Raw genomic sequence first — 26,012 nt, forward strand, 5'->3', positions numbered from 1 at the left:
TTTGAGTCACATCTCACATGAACCTTCCTATTACTTTCAGATAAGTGGACATACCGTAGTTGGGAAAGTCTGAAAGCAAAAACTAGAATAAGTGTCATTAGTATTTTTATTTTTAGTATGAGCTATTTCTATTTCTGAAATATGCTTTTTTTGGCTTAAACACCACAGGGTGGAAAAGAGTTAAATGTGTAATTTAAAGAAAGGAGTTAAGTCCAGTTAATGAAAGGCTCTCTGGAGTTCTTAACCTAGGTTCAAAGGCTCCGTGAATATTTGAAAGTTATCTGTAAAATTTTATATATTTTTCTGAGTAGAGAGTCTATCAAAGTAAGAGTAGGCAATACAAAAAAAAAAAAAAAAAAGGCAAGAATCAGTGTTTTAATGTTTTGTTTCTTTTAAAACTCTAAATAGGCCTTTAATGACTGGGATATGGTTTAGGATTTAAAGATTGTTGAATGTTCCAGGCCCATGGTCGGCAAACTGTGGCTCGCGAGCCACATGCGGCTCTTTGGCCCCTTGAGTGTGGCTCTTTCACAAAATACCACGGCCTGGGCGAGTCTATTTTGAAGAAGTGGCGTTAGAAGAAGTTTAATTTTAAAAAATTTGGCTCTCAAAAGAAATTTCAATCGTTGTACTGTTGATATTTGGCTCTGTTGACTAATGAGTTTGCCGACCACTGGTCTAGGCCATGGGGACAGAAGTGATCAGTAGGCTGTCTGATACTGCTGCTGGCAGTAGCCACTCTAGTGCATGTAGCCTTTGTTTTTGCAGTAGTGCAGTAGCCATCCTTCTGGTCTCAGAAATAGCCACCACAGGTACCCTGAGTGGTCAAACTCCACTCATTGTTTCCTACCAGGCTGCTCAGCTTCTCCGCCAGCTTACAGAGCCAGGTTATGTTGGGCATTGGGCTCTGTGTTGGCTGGTCCAAGGAGGCCATCAACTCTTCATCAATAATCATCTTGCTAATGATGGTGTGCACAGTGGGCAGGTTCAACCTAACCAGTGTCTCCATGCTGATGTAGTCATAGATACTGCTGTAGGTGAAGCAGGTCTGCAGTGACTCTTCCTGGATCTTCCTAACCAGCATGACTCAGACTTTGTTGTCCTCAAAACAAGGTCCCCATACTTTGCCATTTATCTTCTCATTGATGATAAAACTGTGGCAGGTCTTCCAGTCGCCCATCTTCATTGATTCAGGGGGGATCCAGAAAGGGCTGTCATTGGCCCATTAGCAGCTGGTAATGGAACTGCTTGCTGATCATATGTTGGCAGGCATCACTCTGTTGGGCGGCCATGTAGGGGATCTCCAGGAGCATGGCAGACACCAAGTAAACACACTCCAGCAGCTCCAGGTTCATGTGCAGGTGGGAGGGCACCTGCTGGTGCCACTCCTTCTGCTCCTGGCTGGCTCCTTTAGGCGGTGCAGCAGAGACCCTGGACCAGAAGTTTCTGGGCCTGGCTGCTTGACTGGATGTCCAGCAGGGCACTGTGAGCATCACTGGACAGTGCTTGGTGGAAGGCACAGATGCACAGCTGTACCGTGGTGCCGTTTTACAGGATCTGTACTGGACGGACTGCTGCTGAATGCTGTCTTTTTTGTTGTTGTTTAACTTTTTGTGAATGCTGTCTTGTAGGTGGCTCATAGCATGAGGTCGTGGACCTGGTACCAGTGGGAGATATGGCAGAGGATGGCGCACGTGCAGTCTTTGGCATAGATGTACTTGCAAAGTCTCTCCATTAGCACAGCTGAGTCCTTGCCCTCATTTTTTGCTTGATCTTGGCCAGACTTTGAGGAGCCCTTAGGGAAGGTAAGCTGCTGCTGATGGGCCTTGTAATTAAACTTGCAGAAGGTGTGCAGTATGCATCTCAAGCAGACACGACAGATCTCCTCAGTGGTGCCCTTCTCTTCCAGGTAGCGCTGCACAAGCTCAACGATTGGAATACACCTGTGCCTCATCCTTCAGGTGCTCCACATACTCTTTCGAATGAGGATCAGTATTTTGCATTATTTTGGTAAATTCTTCATCCATTCATTCCACCAAAGTTAGGATACAGCCATAGACATGCAGTGGCTCGTCAACATTATGTAGGCTCTAACTCTCTTCCAGAATGTTCTCTTCAACAAAGATGTTACGTTTTGCAAACAGGATGTCCATCAGCTCATTGATGCAGTCCAGGTACTTCTGCCACATCTCTGGCTTCATGTATGTGGCCAGGCTGGGGTTGTAGTCATAGAGAGAACTTGATCTTGATGATGACACCCTCCCCAAGGTTGTTTTCAGAAGCAATCTGAACCAGCAGCTGTAGCAGCTCAAACTGGGTTGCACAATACGTTCCCTTCTTGCCTTGTGCCTGTAGGATCTCATCCAGTTTTTTGATAACAACAATGTAGATGGATGATCTCAGTTCCGCTGGCAAACATTTTTGGTTTCTCCTTAATGAGCACACTCCACTTTGGACCCTTTCCCACTCCCCACCTTCATTGTCCTCCTCCTCATCCAGGCACACAGATTTCCGATCGTGCTGCTTCTTGGCCCATATCTTCACAGTAGCCTTCTTGTCCTCCTCATTGGCCAGAGCCATTTTAAGGAATCTTAAGGCCAACATGGTCTGTTTCCCTTCTTCCTCCTCCTCCTCCTTGTCAGAAGACATTTAGCCTGTGTCCCACTCTTCATCCTCTGAGTCCTCATCTTTATCCTCCATCTTTTTTAGGAACTTGCAACTCTCCAGAAGGAACTTCTGGTTTCTTCTTCAAGAAAGCTGGAGCACTGACTCTGTCTTCATCCCCATCTGAAGAGCCTTTTGAATTCTTTCTTCTCAGCATCTTCATCTGCAGACTGTTCAGGGTTCTGCTTATTTGTAATATAGGACTCAAAATCTTAGTGTGTTTTTGGATCTTCTGGAGCAGGGTGCTCAAGGCCTTAGCATTGTTCTTATTCATCTTCTTCCCTTCCTTATCTTTCCATAACTCATCAAGATAGTACCCTAAATCAGCCAGGATACGGATATAGAACTGGGGACACCTTTCTTATCCACAATGCTTTTAGCCTTCCCACATGCTTTTCCCAGGAGGTCAAACTCTTCCAGGCACCTGGTGACATCCTGAATCTTCATGGCATTACCAAGGGTCTGATAAGGTTGGTCAATTCCTCAAATCTGTTGTCCTTGGCACTTCGAACCACTCTCTTGATATCTTCTTCATCTTCACTCAGCAACAATGGCTGTTTGCGGTACTTATGCCTGACAGGTTTGGTGACAAGCTCCTCCCTGAACAGGGACAACTGGTGCTGAAAAACTGTGACATGGCAATGGCGCTGAAGGGCTGTAGCAGGCGCAGCCAGATCAGCTCAGCCTATGAGTCACACCACAGAACTCTAATGGTTCTTAAAGTCCCCAATACCAATCTATCCAGAAAATCCTCATCATTATGGATGTCATTAAGTATTTGAGAATACAAGGTAAATTCCTGAACTTTAAAATTTGTATCACTAAACAAGAAATGTCTTCTCAGATACTTTGATGGTTATAAGATATAGGCAGCTATTATTATTCTAAAGATAGTACCCAGCTAAATCTAGAGACTGGAATCTATTTTAGAAACATAGTATACATTTTTTTTTCTTTTAAGGAGGACTTTTTTTTTGTAGGTTTAAGTGGATTAAATAATTCTTTGTTTTTTACTTTGGAAACCATAAATGTGCTTATTGCTCTAAATACATGATGGTAGACCTCAAATATCAAAATATTGTATAAGTTTTTTTTTAATCTTTATTGTTCAGATTATTACAGATGTTCCTCTTTTTTCCCCACATAGCTCCCCTCCACCCGGTTCCCACCCCACTCCATGCCCTCCCTCCCCGCACTGTCCTCATCCATAGGTGTAAGATTTTTGCCCAATCTCTTCCTGCACCCTCCACACACACACCCCGCCCCCAAAAATTGTCAGTCCGGTCCCCTTAAATGCCCCTGATTCTATTACATTCACCAGTTTATTCTGTTCATCAGATTTTTTATTTATTTGATTTTTAGATTCACTTGTTGATAGATATGTATTTGTTGTCCCTTTGTTGTTCATAGCTTTTATCTTCACCTTTTTCTTCTTCTTCCTCTTCTTAAAGAATACCCTTCAGCATTTCATATAATACTGGTTTGGTGGTGATGAACTCCTTTAGCTTTTTCTTGTCTGTGAAGCTCTTTATCTGACCTTCAATTCTAAATGATAACTTTGCTGGGTAGAGTAATCTTGGTTGTAGGTTCTTGCTATTCATCACTTTGAATATTTCTTGCTACTCCCTTCTGGCCTACACAGTTTCTGTTGAGAAATCAGCTGACAGTTATATGGGTACACCCTTGTAGGTAACGAACTGTTTTTCTCTTGCTGCTTTTAAGATTCTCTCTTTATCTTTTGCCCTTGGCATTTTAATTATGATGTGTCTTGGCGTGGTCCTCTTTGGATTCCTCTTGTTTGGGGTTGTATGCACTTCCTGGACTTGTAAGTCTATTTCTTTCACCAGGTAGGGGAAGTTTTCTGTCATTATTTCTTCAAATAGGTTTTCAATCTCTCTCTCTCTCTTCTTCTGGCACCCCCATAATTTGAATATGGGTACATTTGAAGTTGTCCCAGAGGCTCCTTACACTATCTTCATATTTTTGGATTCTTTTTCTTTTTGCTCTTTCAGTTGGGTGTTTTTTGCTTCCTCGTATTTCAAATCTTTGACTTGATTCTTGGGATCCTCTAGTCTATTGTTGAATCTCTGTATATTATTCTTTATTTCAGTCAGTGTATGCTTAATTTCTGACTGGTCCTTTTCCATCTTTTTGGCATTCTCTCTAAGATCCTTGAAGGTCTCACTAAGTTCCTTGGAGGTTTCTAGAAGATTCTTGAGTAACCTTATAACCATGGTTTTGAACTCTATATCCAGTATTTTGCTTTCTTCCATTTCTTTCATTTGTGACATGTTTCTTTGTCACCACATTTTGGCTACTTCCCTGAGTTGATAGAGTGGCCTTGTGTGGTAGGTGTCCTATAGGGCCCAGTGGCTCAGCCTCCCCAGTCACCTGAGGTGGACACTCTTGGTGCACCCCTTTATGGGCTGTGTGCATAGTCTTGTTGTAGTTAAGCCTTGATTGCTGTTGGTATCACTGGGAGGAATTGACCTCCAGGCCAACTGGCTGTGAGGACCAGCTGTGTCTACAATGGAAGAGCTGCTGTGCAGGAGACACCCTTATGGGGCAGGACTTGCTTCAGTGGAATTTTGGTGCTCAGTGAGTCTGCCCCTTGAGTGTGTTGCTTATTTACGTGAAGGGTTGTAATCTGGTATGTTCTCACACTGACCACTGGGTACACTGGCTCTTGGATCTCCAAGGAGGTACAAAGTCAGCCACTGCCTGGGGCCACCCAGCAGGAGCTACAGAGAGATCTGCAGATTCCTCCTCTTTGTATGGGGTTTGGAAGTGCCTAGACGAGGACCAGCTGTGAAGCAAGGCAGTTTGCTGCTGCAGGCTTAGGGCCTTCTTTTGATAGCTTTGGGGCTCTCTGACCCAGCTGCTTCCTGTTTGTCAGGTTTTAGGTGGAGAAAGGACAGGCCATTCATATGCAAAAGCTGCTGTGCACAGCTTGGGTGGGGTTGTAAATTGGGAGAGGCAGGATCTCAAGGAATCACCAGGGCAGAGTAAACAGCAATGGCTGCCAGTCAGCCCTGCACTGGAGAGGTCCCGGCGCAGGAACAATGACCGCTGCAAATACCTCCTTCTGAAAGAAAGCCACCCCTGCATTCTGACCCGAAGTCAGACAGTCCAGTTTCTCCCAATATGTGTCTGGGTCCCCAGAGTCTCGCCCAGAACTGGAGTTCAGAGCAATCGGGAGCTTTTATCTCCCTCCCAATTAAAAAAAAGCAGTGCACCCAGTTGCCAGCCCATTGTGCATGTGCACGCCTCCATACCTCCCACCCGTCTTAATGTGCTTTCTTCTTTACTTCTAGTTGTAGAACTTCCACTCAGCCAGCTTTCCTGTGGTTCTGGATGATAGTTGTTCTGTCTTTTAGCTGTAGTTTTGATGTGGTTGTGAGAGGCAGCAAGTACAGGTGTTTACCTATGCCGCCATCTTAGTTCTTCAAAATATTGTATACGTTTTAATTCTCATTATTTACACCACACACAGACTTGAATGATATAAATGTAGGACTTAGGCTTTGTGACATATTTAAAAACCAAAAAAGATTACACAACTCAAAAGCCATGGCTCTATAATTTCATTTTTTAATCAAAATACTTTAAAAATATCCTTCCTATACAGCCATCCCCATGTGTCAGTTTTCCTAATAGGTTTATGTTAACTGAATACAAAAGAAATGTGAAATAAATTTAACCAGGAGGGATGATCCAATCTAATTTTGATACATTAATGTCATATGCTGTACATGTTACAATAGCAGCCAGATCTAATACTAAGCTCCAGGCTATACTGAGATTTCCAAATGGCAGATTGTTCTAAGTGATATCAAGTATAATTGAAGTAATAAACGATAGCAAAAGCTGAGCACACTGTCAGGAAGAATTTAAGTATTTACTTTTTAAAATTAAATGAGTTAGGTTAGGAAAGACAAGACAACTGAAATAATGCAGGTCTCAATTTACAGAAAATTCCTTTTATTTATCTGCTACATTAACCCTTGAACTCTTGCCAAAGCTATCTATAATTTCTAGTGTTCACTTATCTAAAGAAATGAGAGACAAGGGCAACTGTAGTTTTATCTTATAACCAAGGCTTCCCTTCAAATATCTACCACAGAGTACTAAAAGTCTGTTTAATGGAAAAGAACAATACATTTTTACCAAGATGTTGTAATGAAGATATTTGTGGTCCAAAACCAGGTGTATAACAAAGTTATTCTAAACATGTTCAAGCAATTTAAGGGAAAGCTTCAAGAATATCCCTTATGCTTTATATCCAAATGCTAAAAAAGTAATTATTTTATGCTGTCATGACAAGGCATGCTTTTATATCTATATATAGAATACTCCTACTATATAATAAACACAAATTGAGAAATTACTAATCATTGTTATATATCTTAGAAATTTCTGAAAAGACTACTGAAAAATCAATTTTGAGTGTTTAACAGTTAATAGAAATTTTAGAAGTGTGTTTGGTATATTTTATTTGACATAAAAACTTTATATAAGATTTTATATTTACTTATTTCTTATCTCTCATGAATTTACAAGACCATGTATAGTCAATGAGTTTTTCTATACTCTGAAAACACTCAAAGGGGTTCCTAACTACATGTACTACATTGTACCAGATGTCAATCCCTTCTGAAATAGAGTACAAGACTTATGTATATAGAGTAGGTATGTTAAAATCACTGACAACCAACTACTCTTCCAAATTCAATTCAACTACTGCTGAAGTTATTTTGGAATTCAAAGTATATAACATTGGCTGTCGATTATCATTGCCAATTTATGAAGACAAAGCAGTTAAATGAAATTCAACATATATAAAATTGAAGTCCTCAAACCATTATAGAATATTAGTACCAGAAGAGACCTTAAAGTTCTAATTTCCTCCCCAATAGAGGAACTTCCACTGCAATATTCCTGACAAGTAATCCTGACTCTGCTTCTAAAGTTAGGTAGCTTAAAAATTCACAAATCAGTCCATTTATTTTTAAAGAGCTTCAATCATTAGAACATTCTTTATACTAAGCAAAAATCTCCCTTTCTGAAGCTAGTTCTGCCAAAATGAGAAGGATTATCTAGTAAATCTAACTTACAGTCTATATATTTTCAGATCAGTCTAATAATATATCTCAACTTTACTTTTCCAGGCTAAAAGTGTCCTTAGTTCTTCTTACAGTTTACAAACGAATTCATTATCCTGGATTATTACCTCAGTTTATTGATATTTCTATTAAGCTGTGGTGTTCTGACAAAGACAACTAGCCTATCTATCTATAGTGGCACTAGTACTTTGTTCTGTTCACTATGTTTAATTTTTTGCATTTTTATATCTTTGGCTCAAATAGAAGTTGCAGTCAATTCAAACCCCTAAGTCTTTTTCTACAAAGTTCTTTTAAGCAGGTATAACCAAGTGCTAGAACTAAAGAGAGGATTTCATATTTATTCTCATTAAATTTTACCTTATTAGGTTCAGATTTTCTTTAAGTCTATCAAGGTCATTTGTTAATCTGATTCTGCTATTCAATGTGTTGCCTCTCTCTTTCCCAGATCTGTGTTATCCTTAAATTCAAATTCTGTGTCTTCATGTAAATTTTGGATACCAATGTCAAATGGTACACAAGTTTGGGTAAGAGCCATTACAGATGTTCCTCCTGGTTAAAAAATATCCACACTTATTAAATGCTTACTAAGTGCTTCGTGATAACTTATTTAATTTTTACAAAAATGCTACATGGTAAATATAATTATTATTACCTCCATTGTTATAGGTGAGGAACTGAAGCTTAAAAAGATAAAGCAAGCTTGGCTAAGGTCACATAACTAGTTCTAGAAACCGCACTTTAACCACTTCTCTATATTGCCTCTTATTAAATAATTAATTTATATCTCTAGATATAATTACACAACTAGTTATGAATATACTAACTGAACTATTATTAAGACTACATTTCTTCAATTTGTCCACAAGAAATGACTTTGTTAAATGCTTTATACTGTCTATGGTTTTCCCTGATCTAGTAATCCTATTAAAACTAATTAAGTTACTTTGATGCAATTTGTTATGGTGAACTCATTGTGGCTCCTAGTGATCACTACTTCATTACCTAAGTGCTCACAAAACATCTGTTTAATAATCCTATTTTGCCAGGCATTGACATGGAGTTCATGAACGTTAGTAATTTTTGTAGTTGGTGGCCTGTTCAATCTCTTTTAATGAAAATCGGATGCCTGCCTATCTTATGGTAGTGTTCTCATTTTCCGTGATTATGAACAGAGAGAGATTCCAGAGTCAATTCTAGATTTCCTCAGTGCCACAATACATCACTCATCTGGAGTTGGAGACTAGAATTCATGTAAAGTAATTTCATAAAATCAGCTTACTCTATGACTTCCCCATTTCTGTTAAAAGCAACTAACCATTATACTCAGGGTCAAAACCTGAAAGTTGTCAATTTCTGTTTTCCTTACTGTATCTCTAACAGGCTCTTCATTAAAAAAAAATTATAATCCTTTTTTGTACTTTCCTATTTCTTCTACTGTTGTCCAAGGTCAGATGCCAGTTATCCTATACACCTGAACTAGTTCATGAGTTTCTAAAAGGCCTTCTTCTCTCCTCCCTGCTGTCCTTCCTACCCAATTCTTTCATACGTTAGAAAATACTGAGAGCTGAGTAAAGCACTGTGCTAGCTATTGCAGATACATGGTGAGGAAAAAAACAGACACAGTCTCTGCTCTCACAAAGCTTCAAGACCAGTGGAGGAGCAGAGTAAAATAACTAGGCAATAAATTAATTATGAATAATACAGACAATGCTTTAAATATACTCCCCCAAATGCAAGTATCAAAGAAAACTAAGCTATAATGACAACTTGAAGAATGCAAAGAAGGTAATTAGGTTAGGTAGTTATTTCAGCAGATAGTGGGTATACATGCAGAAATTGAAACTGAATAATATTGCCCCACACCCTCATGCTTTCCTTAATCTTCCAAACACTCGTATGTAGCAAAACATACAATATCATATACTCCTCAATCATGTGAAAAGCATACTTTCATCCACATCCTTAGAGCCACATAAGTTTTCATACATTCACTTCCTGTGTGGATCATTCATTTATTTTTTAGGAACTAAGAAAAGCTTCTTGCTCTAGCTGGTTTGCCTCAGTGGATAGAGCATCAGCCTGCAGACTGAAGGGTCCTGAGTTCGATTCCAGTCAAGGGCACATGCCCGGGTTTTGGACTTGATCCCCAGTAGGGGGTGTGCAGGAGGCAGCCGATCAATGATGCTCTCTCATCATTGATTTTTCTCTCTCTCTCCCTCTCCCTTCCTCTCTGAAATCAATAAAAATATATTTAAAATAAAAAGAAAAGCTTCTTGATGCAATAGGCACAGCATCTATCTAGTACATGATATCTAAACAGAGTGGACACTCAATAAATAATACTGACAATTAAAAGGATAATACCACAATACTAGGCAATTTTTCCCCTATCATTACATAGTGTAAAGCATAAAAACAGGATTATCTGCAGTTATGGCATTTATTTTAATATGCCACTTTGAAGGTGATAAGTGCTATAAACAAAATAAAATAGGGTATGTAATGGAATTACTTGGTAGAGGGGGCTACTTTGCTGGGATGGTCTGGAAAGGATTCTCTGAGGAACTGTCTATATGAGTCTGAGAATAGGACAATGAAAATGAGAAAGCCTGATGATGTGGAGAAAGAGCATTTCAAATAGAAAGAAGAGTAAGTGCATAACTTCTGAGATAAGAACAAGCTTGACATGCTGGCAGATTAGAATGACAGCCAGTAAGGCCACATGTGGTAAAGGAAAAAGAAAGTAACAGAAGATGAGACCAGAGGGGTAGGCAGAAAGGTGGCCAAGTCACACAGGGCATTGAAGGCCATAGTGGGGAATTCAGATTTTATTCTACATGCAATGAGAAGCCATTTATTTCTATACCACCCAAATTATATCATTTACAGTGGTGAGATAAATTTACTCTGAATCATTTGTATTTTCTGGTTTCTGTATCTATTCTTGTCATTGGGAGTATATTTATAGAAATCGGGGTTAAGGATAGAGTCTATGACATTAAAATAGAATTATTTTATGTAAGGTTGTTATATTTTGGGACTGAAACCATGCATATAATTCCATAACATTTATTAACTATTATAGTACTATACACTTTTACTAAAATAATGAAAATCTTGTTATTCCTTAAACTTGTTTTTTAACTAATTCTCAAGACTATATTTAGCATATAGTTCTTTGGAAAGTAAAGTATATTGCAATTTTATTTCTAAATAAAATAAAAATAGGAAATATTATAATCAGACCAAATAGGTCTATAAAAGCTCACTCATTTGATAAACTATTGTGACCAAATTTTTAAAAAGAAAATGAATTGCTGTCCATTATACTAACAGTATTTCAGAAGAAACTGACTTAAATAAAGGTTTCTTTCCCCTCTTTTGGGGGGATCCAGGAAATGAAAGATAGACTAGAGAGTCCAACTAAATATGTCACAATTATCTGAACTTGATCTTTATCAAACTCGTAAAAGGATGATTCAGCTACCTATGAAGCAGAGTATCAGCAAGTGGCTAGAACAAGGAGACAGAGGAAATGAGACAAGCTCCTGTGAACACTTTATACCAATGCTTGCAGCACTTTTGATTTTTTTAGGGGTGAATAAACTTAGTTAAGTGGAAATTATTTTTAACCATTTTCCATCAATCCTCCTCAGGTAGAGATAATTTATAGAACAGATGATTTGAACTAGGGTTATATCAGGATTTTTGATATGGTGGAATAATATTTCTAAGAGAGACTACTTTGTTAGATTGAATGTTTGGTTAATTTGTTCAAGAAGTATAGTCTATATTGTAAAAATTCTGCTCCTACTGTCTTGAGCCTTGAAAAAGCTTCTCATCACAAGAAATAAAATGATATATTTAAATATTTTTAAGGATACTTACCTCTCATTCTGAGAAAATAAAATGCTTAAAAATAATTTACAAAATCACCACATAGTTTAAATAAAAAGTGAGAACTCAAATTAGTTTCTGTAAACTAGATATAAATGATTTTCTCCTTTCAAGTTTAAAACAAAGAACCAGAGTCATAAATAATTCTAGCTTGCCAGAGGCATGGCTATTTCTTTATACTGACTGTCGACTATCTAATTTAATTAGAGGTATTAAACTCCATGCTGAGGTCAACGAGCCTTACATCCTCCAATATTACACTTCAACCAGTGCTCATTAATGTGTCTACTGAATGGATTAACACACTAAAGATATATGTACAAAGGAAAGGGGGACAACCTAATGATATCCAATTGTTCATTTGTAATAGGACACATGTTCTAGGCCTCAACTTATTACCTCTAATGTGGAATTTATTAAATTCAGGAGAAAAAATGCCAATACAGAAAGTGATTTTTTATTAAGGGGAACTGGTATAAGACAACTGGTTTCTATGATTAAATTTAAACATTTAACCTTTTATTAAAAAGAAATTGATACTATAATAGAGCTAAAATATAAGCCTATTATTTAGAAAAATCTTACATACTAGCACTCTGAAGAGCAGATTAAGAACAAGAGTAATAAAGAACAGGAAAAAGAAAAACTCAGTATATAGAGTAATAAATATTAAGCTGACAGGTTTTACTTTTATATGGTAGCTACTATATATGTGAAAGCAGTGACATTTGAAACTTCAAAATACTTGGAGAATAAACAACCCACTTCTAAATAACATGTGGGTCAAAGATTCTCAGGAGAAAATAAAAAATATTTTGAACTAAATGAAAATTAAAAAGTACTGGAAAAGGATACTAGTGATGGGTGTATAACAGTAAATGAATTTTATGCCAATGGACTGTACATTTAAAGTAGTTAAAAGGGTAAATTTCATGTTGCATATATATTTTATATTAAAAAAACCCTCTTTCTATACTTATATGAAACTCTTAGTGTTCAAGGTTTAATCCCTCAAAACTCCAATACTTAAAATTTTCACCATTTAAAAGTATAATTTCAAATAGAACTCAACTGTTTAACAATTCTTAAATGGTGTTATCATTTCCAAAATTAATTTTGTTGTGATACCTATTGTTAAACATCCATTTCAGATTCTTCTTATATAATTAGGGACAAATCATTTGTGAATGTTTTGAATGAAATAATAAATCTTACTTATTTGACATTTCTACAAAGGTCACAGGTACGAAAGTTTAAGTACCGTATAATGATCAGGTTTAATATAGTGAAATAAAAATATCCTGACATAATTTTAAAAAAGTATTTTAACAAAAAAATTATATACTTTATTCTGCTCTTATGTGTGCAATCTAAGGTACTATTAATTTTAGACTGCTTGGGGTTTAAAAGTTGTATCCATGGAGCCAAAAAATGATGATAATGATTAGCATCTGTCACTGCCAAGTTCTTAATGATTAAAATTATTTATTTTTGTATTATATTCATAATTGTCTCTAATTTGAGTATGGCTTATTTTCAGAGATTTAAAATGAGTTGATGGAACAAAGTGCTTAATTAAAGTTTTAATGACGTTTCTTCTTGTCACTGGCTCATTTTGTTGTGTTTTAAATTTTTAAAAATTTTTAACTATAGAATTTATTTATAATTATTTTAAAATTTATTTTTATTGTTGAAAGTATTACAGATGTACTCCCATCCCTCCCGCACACACCTCCTCCCAAGCCCACCACACTCTTGTCTGTGTCCATCATGGCTCATTTTGTACTTCTAAAAACTACATGCCAAGAAATTCTATAGCAAACCTCTATTGAACATGTTTTCCTACATTTATCAATCATCTCCACCTTTATTAATCATTTAAATCTAATTAGCATCCCTATATTACTTTTACTAACCATTACTCATTTAGTAATCATTTTCCAACAACATTCTAAAATATAAAAAAAATGCATCAAGGATATTAAATCAATCTTATCAATATTTAAGAAGAGTTCTGAAGTTCCTTTTCAATAGTGTGATAAGAGCACTGTTTTCACAGCTTATTAATGAAGTGTACAGAGCTTTGATATCAAGCAACAAAATATCAAGTAAAAATGACCTATGATATTAAGTTGGTTACATACAACAGTAGTTTTGAATAAATGGAGGAGGAAGAAAAGATGGAGGAAGTGAAGAAGGCAAAGAGAAGAAATGTTGGACAAGATTTTAATTTTAAAGTATTTCTTCCTAACAAAACCAAATACACACAACTGTACTCTGAGGTATCCCTGTGGTCGTTAAAATGATTTTTGAATAATGGTGCCAGCTACAGTAAAATGGTGTCATAGGTTTTAGAAGGTGTGGGCCATCGAAACTACTCCACTATCTCTCTTGTGAAACTTATTTAAATTAAGGCTTATTTTATCTGCTATATTAATTTTAATTAAAAGTTATAATAAAGAATGTTATATTTTAAGTGCTTTTGTAATAATTTACTTTTCCCCCCTCTCCCTCAATCAATAAAAACATATCTATCCATACAAAGGGATTTGAAATATAATTTCACAACTTTGTATACACAAGTTTTTCAATTTGTCAGATCTCCATTTTCTTGAAGGCAAATCTTTAGTTAAGACAATCAATCATATCATTAAAGAAAACAGAGTTTGTTCTATAACAATACTGTTTCTGAAGACAGTATTAGGTGAGTACTCAGAATTAGTGTTTGATCAATTAGATTACTTATATAATTTATATAATAATTTTTGTAAATACCAGGATTTTAACACTTACTTTTTTGGTCAAAGAGTCATCAGACTCAGAAGGCATTCTTGTTGATACATGAAAAATTACTTCCATTGTAGAGGTAGCAAAATATGGTGTGGTCAATCCAGTGCTTTTGTTTTTTTGTAGTCCTCCCATGAAACCACAATGGTTTGTAAGATTTACCTAGAAGCAATGAAGAGACACAATATTAATCAACTAAACAAAATTAAAAAAAAACTCAGTTGAAAAAGAGCAAATTTTTCACTTGTAAAAACAAGGGGAAGGAGATCAACTAATGCTTGACCCAGAATTACCAGTGAGAGCTGCTCTGTTCACTTCAGTATTTTTTCTTAAGTATTTGAAGATCCCTAATTAATAGGAGTTAATTAGAAAAGAAATGAACAGCTGTGTACTATGAATCTTTAGTTAGGCTACTAGGTGTTAATGGTAAATTGGAAAGGCTGTGGGGGACACCAAGGCCAGAGAGTAAAAATCAAGTAGCAAAAATCAAGACTGGAAATGATTTCGGGAAAAGTTAAAACAGTAATGCCACTTTGATAAAATTATTAATTAGGTGTATCATATTTACTCTTCAAAACTGCCTTCCTAATTATTAGTATGTATCATTAGCCCCAAACAAGAATATCAAAATGCAGAACTTAAGCATACTTCAAATGCATCGAACTAGGAATCAATCTGTGCAAAGATTTTTAAATACCTTTTTTTCTGATTCTAGATACAATAAAGGCTAATATCAGGGCCATTGCATTGACTTATATTCCCTGGATCTGTGTGATGCATGGAAATCAGCAACTTAAGTTCATTATAGAAAATTAAAGAAATAATGGGAAAAATTTTTAAACACTGCTTAAATTTCTCCATTCAGAGAACCACTTATACATATGTTTTAAAATAATAAATCTGGATATCGGATAAAGTAGAGAATTGTAAAAATAAAATCTCTGTACTATGTGAAGAGACATGTCTTTTAACCATCAATATCAGCTACTAATGGGTGAACATATGACTAATTTTTATACCATTACTATATGAGATTGGTTCAGTAATACATTCATATAATTAACAATTCAAAAGATATACCTTCCATATCTCATCTCTGGCTACTCAGCTCTCCCAGAAAGCAATTTCTTAAGTATCCTTCCAAAAATGTTCTCTGTATATACAATTAAATTCTTTTATGTATGTGGGTTTTTACATACACATAGCACTTATATACAATGTTCTGCACTTTGCTTTCTTTGCACTTAAAATACCTTGAAAAATACTCCTTATTAGTAAGTAAAGAGCTTCCTCATTTTTTGTTTTGTTTTCATGGCTTCACAGTTCATTTTCTTGATGAACAATAATTTAACTAGTCCCCTACTTGAAGGATATTTAAGTTGTTTTCAATCTTTTGCCATTACAGTCAATGCTGCAGTGAATAACACTGAACACGTCATGTTGCATTTGTGCAAGTAGATCTGTAGGACAAATACTCCAAAATGGAACTGTAAGTCAAAGGGCATGTGCACTTTTAATTTTGAAACCCACTAGCCAAATTGCTTTTCATACATGGCACCAATAGTGAATGAGAGTACCTGTTTCCCTCACACCACCTCAAATTATCAAACTTTATGATCTTTGATAATTTGATAGGTAAAAAGAGTATCTTAGTGTAGATTTTTTTTTTTAGTGACAAAGTTATTTTCAAGTCAATTATCTGATTATGTAAAGGAGAAAGTCTGTTTAATGTTCCCTTGCTGTAAACACTTCGATAACACTTGCTGATCTCTATTCTTTTTAAATAACCTTTTTATCTGGAAATCATTGAAAATTCACATGAAGTTTTAAAAAATAATAAAAAGAAATCCCATGTACCATTTACCCTGATTCCTCCAGTGAAAAACTATATTACAACCAGGATACTGACACTGATAAAGTTAAAAGACAGAACATTTTCATCATGAGAGGATCCCTCATGTTGCCCTGTTACATGATTCACTCCCACCCCACTGCCTCCTTAATCTCTGGCAATAACTAATCTGTTCTTCACTACTAAAATTGTCATTTTAAGAATGTTATGTAACTAATCTGTTCTTCACTACTAAAATTGTCATTTTAAGAATGTCATTTTAAGAAAATACTCTGGAAATTACAGAGTATGCAACCCTCCCAAGTGTTTGGAGATTTTTCAGTTAATGATTTCCAGTGTGATCCCATTGTATGATTTCACTGCTTTTAAATTTGAAGTTTGTCTTATGGTCCAACATATGGTCTATTTTGGGAACTTGAAAAGAATATGTATTCTGTTGTTGTCAGACAGAGTGCTGTATAAATGCAATTACTCCCTCCTGATGATGATGTTGAGTTCTTCCACATACTTGCTTGCTGATTTTTTGTCTGGTTCTTCTCTTAGTTGTTGAGAGAGTGGTGAAGTTTCCATCTATAATTGTGGATTAGTTTATTTCTTCTTTTAGTTCTATCAGTTTTGCTTCGTATATTTTGCAGTTCTGCTGTTTACTGAACATATAGGACTGTTATGTGTTCTTGGTGGAGTGACTGGATTGCGAGAGGATGAAGGCCTGGCTGAGGGGACACCCTTCACCCCCGTGCTTGAATTTCATGCACCAGGCCTCTAGTATGCATATAAGATCTTTGGTTAATCTCTTCCCGCCCTCCCCCCTCCTTCCTTCCCTCTGAGATTCATCAGTCCTGCATTGAGCATCTGACCCTGGTGGTCAGTGCGCATCATAGGACTGGTTGTTCTGACATTTGGTCGATTTGCATATTAGGGTTTTATTATATAGGACTAGAGGCCTGGTGCACAGATTTGTGCACCGGTGGGGTCCCTCGGCCTGGCCTGTGGGGATCGGGCCGAAACCAGCTCTCTGACATCCCCTGAGGGGTCCCGGATTGGGAGAGGGCACAGGCCAGGCCGAAGGACCCCACTGATGCACGAATCTGTGCACCAGGCCTCTAGTAGATAGATAATACCAATGATGTTGTCATTCACCAGTCTGAGTGAAATATAGAAACCCTACATCACTTTATGGCCCTTTACTTTCCCTGTTCTATAATAATAAAAGCGTAATATGCTAATTAGACCGGACAGCTAAACAATCTTCCAAACGTCATTCTGGATGTCCTTCTGAACTAAGCCGTGGTGGTGGGAGCGGAGGCAGAGGTGGCTAGGGGTGATTAGGCAGGCAGGTGAGCAGTTAGGGGCAATCAGGCAGGCAGGCAGAGTGGTTAGGAGCCAGTGGTTAGGAGCCAGCGGTCCCGGATTGCGAGAGGGTGCAGGACGGCTGAGGGACACCCCCTTCCGCCCCATGCATGAATTTCATGCACTGGGCCTCTAGTTGTAACATAATTGTCATGAATATTTTCATGTCACTACATTTAGAAAGACATCAGATAGTGAAATAATTTTTGCACCGACCATCAAACATGGGTGGTATATTTACCCGTATTTTTTTTTGCCATGCTCTTTCTTCCTGATGTTCCAAGATTCCTTTTATCATTTCCTTTCTGTTAACAGAACCTTGTAGTGATTCTTTTAGGGTAGGTCTGCTGGCAACAAATTCTGTAAATTGTCCTTAATCTGAGAATCTTTTACTTCATTCCTTTGCTAGCTATAAAATTCTGGGTTGACAGTTTCTCCCCCCCCCCGCCCCTTGAAAAACATTGTCATTTCCCCTAGTCCCCATAGTTTCTGATAAAAATTTCACTAATATTCTAATTGTTTTCCCATTATAAATAAGGTCCACTTTTTCTCTGTACACCGTTGAGATTTTTTTTTGGCTCTAGCTTTCTTAAGTTTAATTATGATGTATCTTAGTACAGATTTCTTTTGATTTCCTGTATGGGTTTCACCCAGCTTCTTCGATCTGCAGTTTTACTACCTTTATTTCTCTTGCCAAATTTGAGAAGTTTTTAACATTATTTCTTCAATTGATTTTCAGACCGAACCTCTTTCTCCTTTTTATTCTTTTTCTGCTTTCAGATGAGTTTTTTTTTACAATTCTATCTTCCAGTTTACTGATTCTTTGTTCTGCACACCAATCTCTACCTGGTTGTTGCTGGGCCCATCTATTAAGCTTTAAATTTGTTATTGTATTTTCAGTTCTAAAATTTCCATTTAGTTCTTCTTTGTATCTTCTATTTCTTTGCTAAGACTTCATATTTTTCATTTGTTTCAACTGTGTTCCCAATTGCTTGTTGAAGCATTTCCATTATGCCGCTTTAAAATCTTTGTCATCTTATCCTGACTGGCGTTCTGAGTGGTTAGAGCATTGACCCGTGCACCAAAGGGTTGCTGGTTCGATTCCTGTTCAAGGACATGTACACCTGGGTGACGGGGTCATTACCTGCCCCTGATTGGAGCATGTATGGGAGGCAACCAGTCAATATCTGTCTGTCTCTCTTCCTCCCTCCCTCCCTCCCTCCCTCCCTCCCTCCCTTACTTCCACCCTCTGAAAAGCAATGGGAAAAATATCCTTGGTGAGGATTAACTAAACAAAAAACAAATAAACAAAATCTTTGTCCTCTAGGCATTGGCATCTATTGTCTTCTCATTCAGTTTGAGACTTTCTTGGTTCTTTGTACAATTTCTGATTGAAGCCTGAATATTTTCAAATGTCAGTAATTCATTCCTTTACATGGCTGAATAATATTGTCATATGGACATGCCATACTTTGTTTAGGGTTCAGATTGCTCCAAATCTAGCCTACAGTTATTATTACTGCTGTCTATTTGATTCTAGTTATCCTAGTGAGTGGTATCTCACTGTGGTTTTGATTTGCATTTTTCTGATAGATAATAATAACAGGCATTTTTTTCATGTACTTACCAGTTGTTTATTTTCTTAGGAAAAATGTTTATTTCAGGTCCTTTGGCGACTTTTTAAATTGGGTTGTCTTCTAATTATTAATTTATGTAAGTTCTTTATAAATTTTAGAAGTGATTTGCAATTATATTTGCCAATTCTGTGGGTTGTCTTTTCACTTTGTTGATAATGCTCTTTGAAGCACAAAAGTTTAAATTTTAATGAAGTCCAATTTATTGTTTTCCCTTTGCTGCTCATGTTTTTAGTGTCATATCTAAAAATTCCCGTTATTTATAAATTACACTTCAATAAAGCTGAAAAAAATAAGAATCCCTTGTCAAATCCAAAGTCATGAAGATTTACCCATTTTTGTCTTGTAAGAGTTTTTAAAAAATATATATTTTTATTGATTTCAGAGAGAAAGGGAGAGGGAGAGAGAGAGGGAAACATCAATGATGAGAGAGAATCAATGCCTCCTACTGGGGACTGAGCCCAGAATCCGGGCATGTGATCTCCTGAGCTTCTCCTGAAGCTCAACCAGTGAGCACACTGGCCAGTCCTAAGAGTTTTTTTTTTCTTTCTCTTTTTTATTATTAGATTTTTCAAACATACAGCAAGGTTGAAAGAACACTCCTACATCTACCACTTAGATTCAACAACTGAAACCAGTCTTCTAAGACTCTTATAGTTTTAGCTCTTACATTCAGGTCTTTGATCCATTTGAGTTAATTTTTATATACAGTGTGAGAGGTAAGAATCCAACTTCATTCTTTTGCATATGGCTCTCCAGTTGTTCCAGCATTATTTGTTAAAAAGAGTATTCTTTCTCCACTAGATAGTCTTGGCACTCTTGTTGAAAATCAGTTGACCATAGATGTGTGGGTTTATTTCTGGAATCTAAATTGTATTTCATTGATAGATATGTCTATCTTTGATGCAAGTACTACATTGTTTGATTAGCATTGCTGTGTACTAATTTGTTCTTTTTCATATGTTCCTTGCTTTTACTAATACTTATTACCAATACTTTTCTGCTTTGTATTTTTTAAACAGAAAATCTATTTACAGTGTTTCTTTATACTTTCCACATACATAATCTCAGCTGGACTTCACATCACATCTGTTGGGTAAAAAAGTATATTACCTTTGACAAATAAGCAAACAAACCCAGAGAGCTCAAATAACTTACTTAGGGTGAAATAGCAGGTTAGATCAGCCATAAAATATAAACTGAATGATAAAGACTTATGTATTAGACACTGTGCAAGAACTGGAATTTAAAAAGAAAACAAAATAGGGCAAAAGTATCTGCCTTCCAGTAGCTTACAGTCTAATGCACTGGCCTTCAACAATTTTACTTATGTATTCTCTATAAGAATTTTGAGAAACTATATATTAAATTGACAACTACAATAAAAACTTTCATCATAAGTTTAATTATGTAAAGAGATAATTTCTAGTATACTGTATGTTACATATATGTGCTTTAAACATATTTTCATCAAAATCTTAGAGCTATAGATTTTGCTGAATATATATAAAATGTCTGCTACTAACTTAATAACATACCAATCAGCCACATCAAATTCACTTTCATGTCAGAACATATCTGACACTTCATTTTTCAATTAAAATAAACATCTTACCTAATAATAGACCAACATGTAAATTGACCATACCTCCACTACGCCACCAGCCAATCAGGAGTGATATGCAAATTAACTCAACAAAGATGACGGTGAAATTTGCATACACAGGCGCTGAGTGACGGGTCTGGGACGCAGGCTTTCTGCCCCACCCCCGGTCTCTCAGGGCCTCTGGGCAGCGTGGGAAGGCGGGGCTGGAGTGGAAAGAGGCGGCTCCTGGAGCGGAAAGAGGCGGCTCTGGGGCCTGAGTGGAAAGGTGCTGGGCCAGAGTGGAAAGGCGGTGCTGGGCAGCAAGGGAAAGGAAAGCCCATTCTAGCATGAATCTTCGTGCACTGGGCTTCTAGTATTAATATAAGTTTCAGTGGTAAATATCTCACTTCTGATTTACAATTCTAAGATAGATTTGACATAGAAAACTTGATGTGAGTTGGTTGCCAGGATGACCTAAAGTGCAATACCTTTCCATATTTCTTGCTTTGCTTTTAGAGACTCTCTCAGTAACATGACCTCTTGAATGAACTGTCTTTTTTTGGTTCTAAACCTTCTGGGGCAATGCAGGACTTGGGTGGTTGAGTGGTAAGCCTTTCTTTTACAAAAACAAAGAATAGAAAAGGAGAGGAAAGAGACTACAAAAGGGTTCTCAGGCATTAACTTTAGTAAAGTTGAGAATCTATCTGAAAACTAATCTCCTTAAAACGAAACATGCTGATGTGCCCCCTAGAAAGCCTTGGTTTAGTTCCAAGGGTATTTATATCTTAGTTTGAAGACTAATAGTCTAGTATTCGTAGCTGTGAAGAAAATCCAGATTGCTAAACCTATGCGTTTCATACTCTCTGACAATATATTGTCTCATAAAGTAGTCAACAATTTCTGTTCAAGGTCCCAACTGCTGCTGTCTTTGCAGATATAGGATAGAAACAATAACAAACCCACTGTATAGTTATTGAGTCTCCTAATATAATGCTTCTTCTATAAAATAAGATAGAAAAAAACCCACTACTGCTTCCAAATAGAAATAAAATATTTGGTATAATTTAACAACAGTACCTCCCAACCAAGACCAGCTACAAAATCTTCATATGCTTGACTCCCTCCTGTATTAGTGAGAATGGAATGTTTATCTTCTTGTCCTTCAGCAACATAAAATACAGCGATCTTGTGTGTCTCTCGGCTATAAAACAAAAGATTATACCATTCATTTAAACATTAATGTATTGGTTCATTATCCAATAATTATGTTCTGTGTACAAAGTATGTGGCAATAAAAAGATGAAAATGCATTAAATCTTATAATCTGAAGAGGGAGATAAGTAATTATAAGTGAAAAAATTATAAAAATTACAAAATTGCCATTGGAACTGAAGAAAGGTATGATTACTTCTGACTGGAGAAACTTGAAGAAGGTAATATTGAGTTGAGTGAAAGTAAGATTTGACAAATGAAGAAGAGGAATTATATCAGAAAAGCCCAGGTCTGAGTGCATGAAGCATCTTAAGAGTTGCCTGTTGTACAATGTGGCTGAATCGCAGAGTTAAAGGAATTGTGGTTTAGAAATAATATTGTAGAATAGAGATGTGTGAGAAATGATTCATTTCTTCAAAAGTACTTATCATCCAGAAGAAATGTGTACACAAATATTATAAAACTGTCATCCTTGGCAGTCTGGAAGACTGTGCAAGCCCAAGGCTATACCCTCTTCGGAGCAATCAGAGAGCGAACCTCCAAGCTACTAGTCTCTGGGTGAACATGCGGCAAAAAAACACTCTGAACATAATAGCTGCCTCCAAGCCACATCCACAGTAAACAATAAAAATCTAACTGGTTAAAGGAAATAAAGCACAAACTTTTATTAATAAGTAGATTAGGTCAACCCAGGGAGAACCCTTGGTAGCAAGGCTAAAAAAAAAAAATTGCAAAAAAAATGAGCATGGAGATCAGAGGCACACCCTGGGCCTGGGGAATAGAGTTTGCAACATTAGTTCAGCCAACTCACTAGAAAATAAACAAATAATCAAACAAACCACCACCACTATCACACTTTTATTATTTTAAAAAATATATATATATTTATTGACTTCAGAGAGGAAGGGAGAAGGAGAAATAGAAACATCAATGATGAGAGAGAATCACTGATCGGCTGCCTCCTGCACACCCACTACCGGTATGTGCTTGTAGGTATGTGCCCTTGACCAGAATCAAACCCAGGACCCTTCAGTCCACAGGCTGACGCTCTATCCATTGAGCCAAACCAGCCAGGGCCCACCAACACACTTTTGATTCAAAGACACAGATAAAGTTGAAAGCAAAAGAAATGGAAAAAGATACCATGCAAAGAGTAACCAAGAGAGCTGAAGTGGCTACACTAGTATCAGACTTGAAAACAAAAAACATTATTAGAGATAAAGAGACATTTCATACTGTTAAAAGGTTAATCTAACAGGAAGATATGAAAATTAAAAACATATATGCACCTACCAACAGAGCTTCAAAGTACATAAAATGAAAGAAGACAGAATTGAAGGCAGAAGACACTTCTACAGTGTAGGAGACATCAATACCCCACTTTCAATAATGTGCAAAAAAACCTAAGAGAATATCAACAAGGAATTAGAAGATGTGAGTAACAGTATAAACCAACTAGACCTAACAGACAACTACAGAACACTATCCAACAGTAACAGAAAACACATTCTTCTCAAGCATACATGGAACATCTTTCAAGATAGACTACATAGTAAACCATAAAACAAGCCTCAATAAATTTGAAAGACCTGAAATTATGCAAAGTGTATTTTCTAATCACAATGGAATGAAATTAGATATCAGTAAAAGAAGAAAATTTGGGAAATTTACATATATGTGGAAATGAAACAAAGTACTCCCAAATAACTGATGGGTCAAAAAATAAATCTGAAGGGGAATTAGAAAATATTAGAGATGAATGAAAATGAAAGCATAATATACCAAAACTGATAGCATGCAGGTAAAGCAGAGCTCATTGGGAAACTTACAGATGTAAATGCCTATATTAAAAAGAGGAAAATATCTCACATCAATAACTAAATCTTCCACCTTAAAAAACTAGAAAAAGAAAACCAACTAAACTCAAAGCAAACAGAAAGAAAATAATAAAGGCTAGCATGGAAATAAATGAAATAGAACAGAAAAATAATAAGAGAAAAATCAAGGAAGCCAAAACTTGGTTGACATGATAAAAAAAAAAAATGACAATCTACCAGTAGATAAGCAAGGAAAAAAGAGAAACTCAAATTACTAAAAATCAGGAACAAAAGAAGAGATATCACTACATAGCTTACAGAAATAAATACCTTACAGAAGTATAAGGGAACTAGTGACCTGGTGCATGGATTCGTGCACATTGAAAGAAAATTAATTAGAAGGTGGCCCGTGGGTGGGACTAGGCGAGACAGGCCGTACATGGCCTAGAGCCAACCTTCCTTGGTCCCTCCCTGGTGCCTGCAGAGTGAGCAGGGTCCCTCTGGCAGGTGGGGTCCCTTGGCCTGGCCTGTGGGTATTGGCCGAAACTGGCTCTCCAACATCCCCCAAGGGGTCCCAGAGTGCGAGAGGACACTCTGCAAAGTTGCTGTTGTACAGGGTGTGGAACACAAATGCAAGTGTACAGTAAACTAGATACAGAGCGACAGTGCCCCAGCAACAACATAACCCACAGCCGAAGGTGGAATCGTGTGGCCCCGTGAGGAATTGGCTCCCTCCTCTCTGGTTTCAAGGAACTGCTGCTGCCAAGTCACTGCAGCTCGGCAGCTCCTGCCCTCTGTTGGTCAGTGCACATCATAGTGACCAGTCGGATGGTGGGAGGGACACTTAGCATATTAGCCTTTTATATATATGGATACTACCAACAACTGTATGCCAACAAATTAGCTAAATCAGATTAAATGGACAAATTCCTAGATAAACACAAATTACTAAAACCAACATAGAAGAAATAGAGTGCCTGAATAGATCAATAACAAGTAAAGAGATTGAATTAGTAATTTGATTGAAAAGGAAGAGGTAAAATTACCTCTACTTGCAGATGAGATGATTTTGTACACAGAAAATCCTAAGGAATATACCAAAAAGCTATTAGAGCTTTCAATAAATGAGTTCAGCAAGCATTCAGGATACAATATGTATATAGAAAAATCAATTATATTTCTATACACTAGACACCCAGGATTGCTCCCTTCCTCTCTCTAAAAGTCAATAAAAACATTAAAAAAAAAGTTAAGCTCCTGCTACATATTTCTAGTCACAAAACTATCACCAAACTCCTAAATAAAGACTTCTAATAAACATTAAAGTAAACGAGCTATACACACACTTAAGAAAAACTGATAAAAAAGAAGATAATTATTTTTCAGCCTGCTTATTCCAGTTCAGAGTTGCGGGTGGCTGGAGTTTACCCAAGTAGCTCAGGGTGCAAGACAGGAAGCAATCCTGGACAAAATGCCATTCCATCACAGGGAGCACTCAGACCCCCACCAACACTCACTCATACTGGGACAATTTAGATGTGCCAATTAATCTAATGTGCACATCTTTGGAATGTGGGAGGAAAATGGAGTACCTAGAAAAAACCCACTCAGACATGGGGAGAATGTGAAAACTCCACAAAGAATAGATTTTTTCCTCCTTATCAATGATATAATGAAACATAGTTAGCTCTAGCTGGTTTGACTCAGTGGATAGAAGGGTCCTGGGTTCGATTCTGGTCAAGGGCACACACCCAGATTGTGGGCTCGATCCCCAGTAGGGAGCATGTAGAAGGCAGCCAATCAATGATTCTCTCTCATCATTGATGTTTCTCTCTCTCTCTCTCTCCCTCTTCTTTCCTCTCTGAAATCAATAAAAACATATATTTTCAAAAAAATAAAAGAAACATAGTTAAATATTATTCAAGGACCTGCTATATTCTGAAAACTATAAAACACTGCCAAAGGAAATTAAAGATCTTAAAAGAAATCCCACATTCATGGACTAGAAAACTCCCCAAATTGATCCACAATCCTAATGCAACCCCCATCAAAATCCAAGGTGTCTTTTTTTTTTTGTACAAATTGGCAAGC

The 26,012-nt window shown here is 36.8% G+C and overlaps 1 protein-coding gene and 1 pseudogene across 2 annotated transcripts in view; both read right to left on the minus strand.

Annotated features, from left to right (window-relative positions):
- The window catches only part of RALGAPA1 (Ral GTPase activating protein catalytic subunit alpha 1), a 273,811-nt gene that overhangs the window by 48,915 nt on the left and 198,884 nt on the right, over nucleotides 1–26,012 (minus strand). For both annotated transcript variants that reach the window (XM_054716552.1, XM_054716551.1), the window contains exons 35-36: nucleotides 21,970–22,093; nucleotides 14,478–14,633 (exon numbers count right to left, since the gene is read on the minus strand). In XM_054716552.1, the coding sequence (XP_054572527.1) occupies nucleotides 14,478–14,633; nucleotides 21,970–22,093 (280 nt within the window). The remainder of the gene's footprint in view (nucleotides 1–14,477; nucleotides 14,634–21,969; nucleotides 22,094–26,012) is intronic.
- Nucleotides 702–11,682, minus strand: LOC103301987 (eukaryotic translation initiation factor 3 subunit C-like; annotated as a pseudogene).

The sequence above is a fragment of the Eptesicus fuscus genome, chromosome 5, assembly GCF_027574615.1.
Source record: "Eptesicus fuscus isolate TK198812 chromosome 5, DD_ASM_mEF_20220401, whole genome shotgun sequence".
NCBI classification, from domain to species: Eukaryota; Metazoa; Chordata; class Mammalia; order Chiroptera; family Vespertilionidae; genus Eptesicus; species Eptesicus fuscus.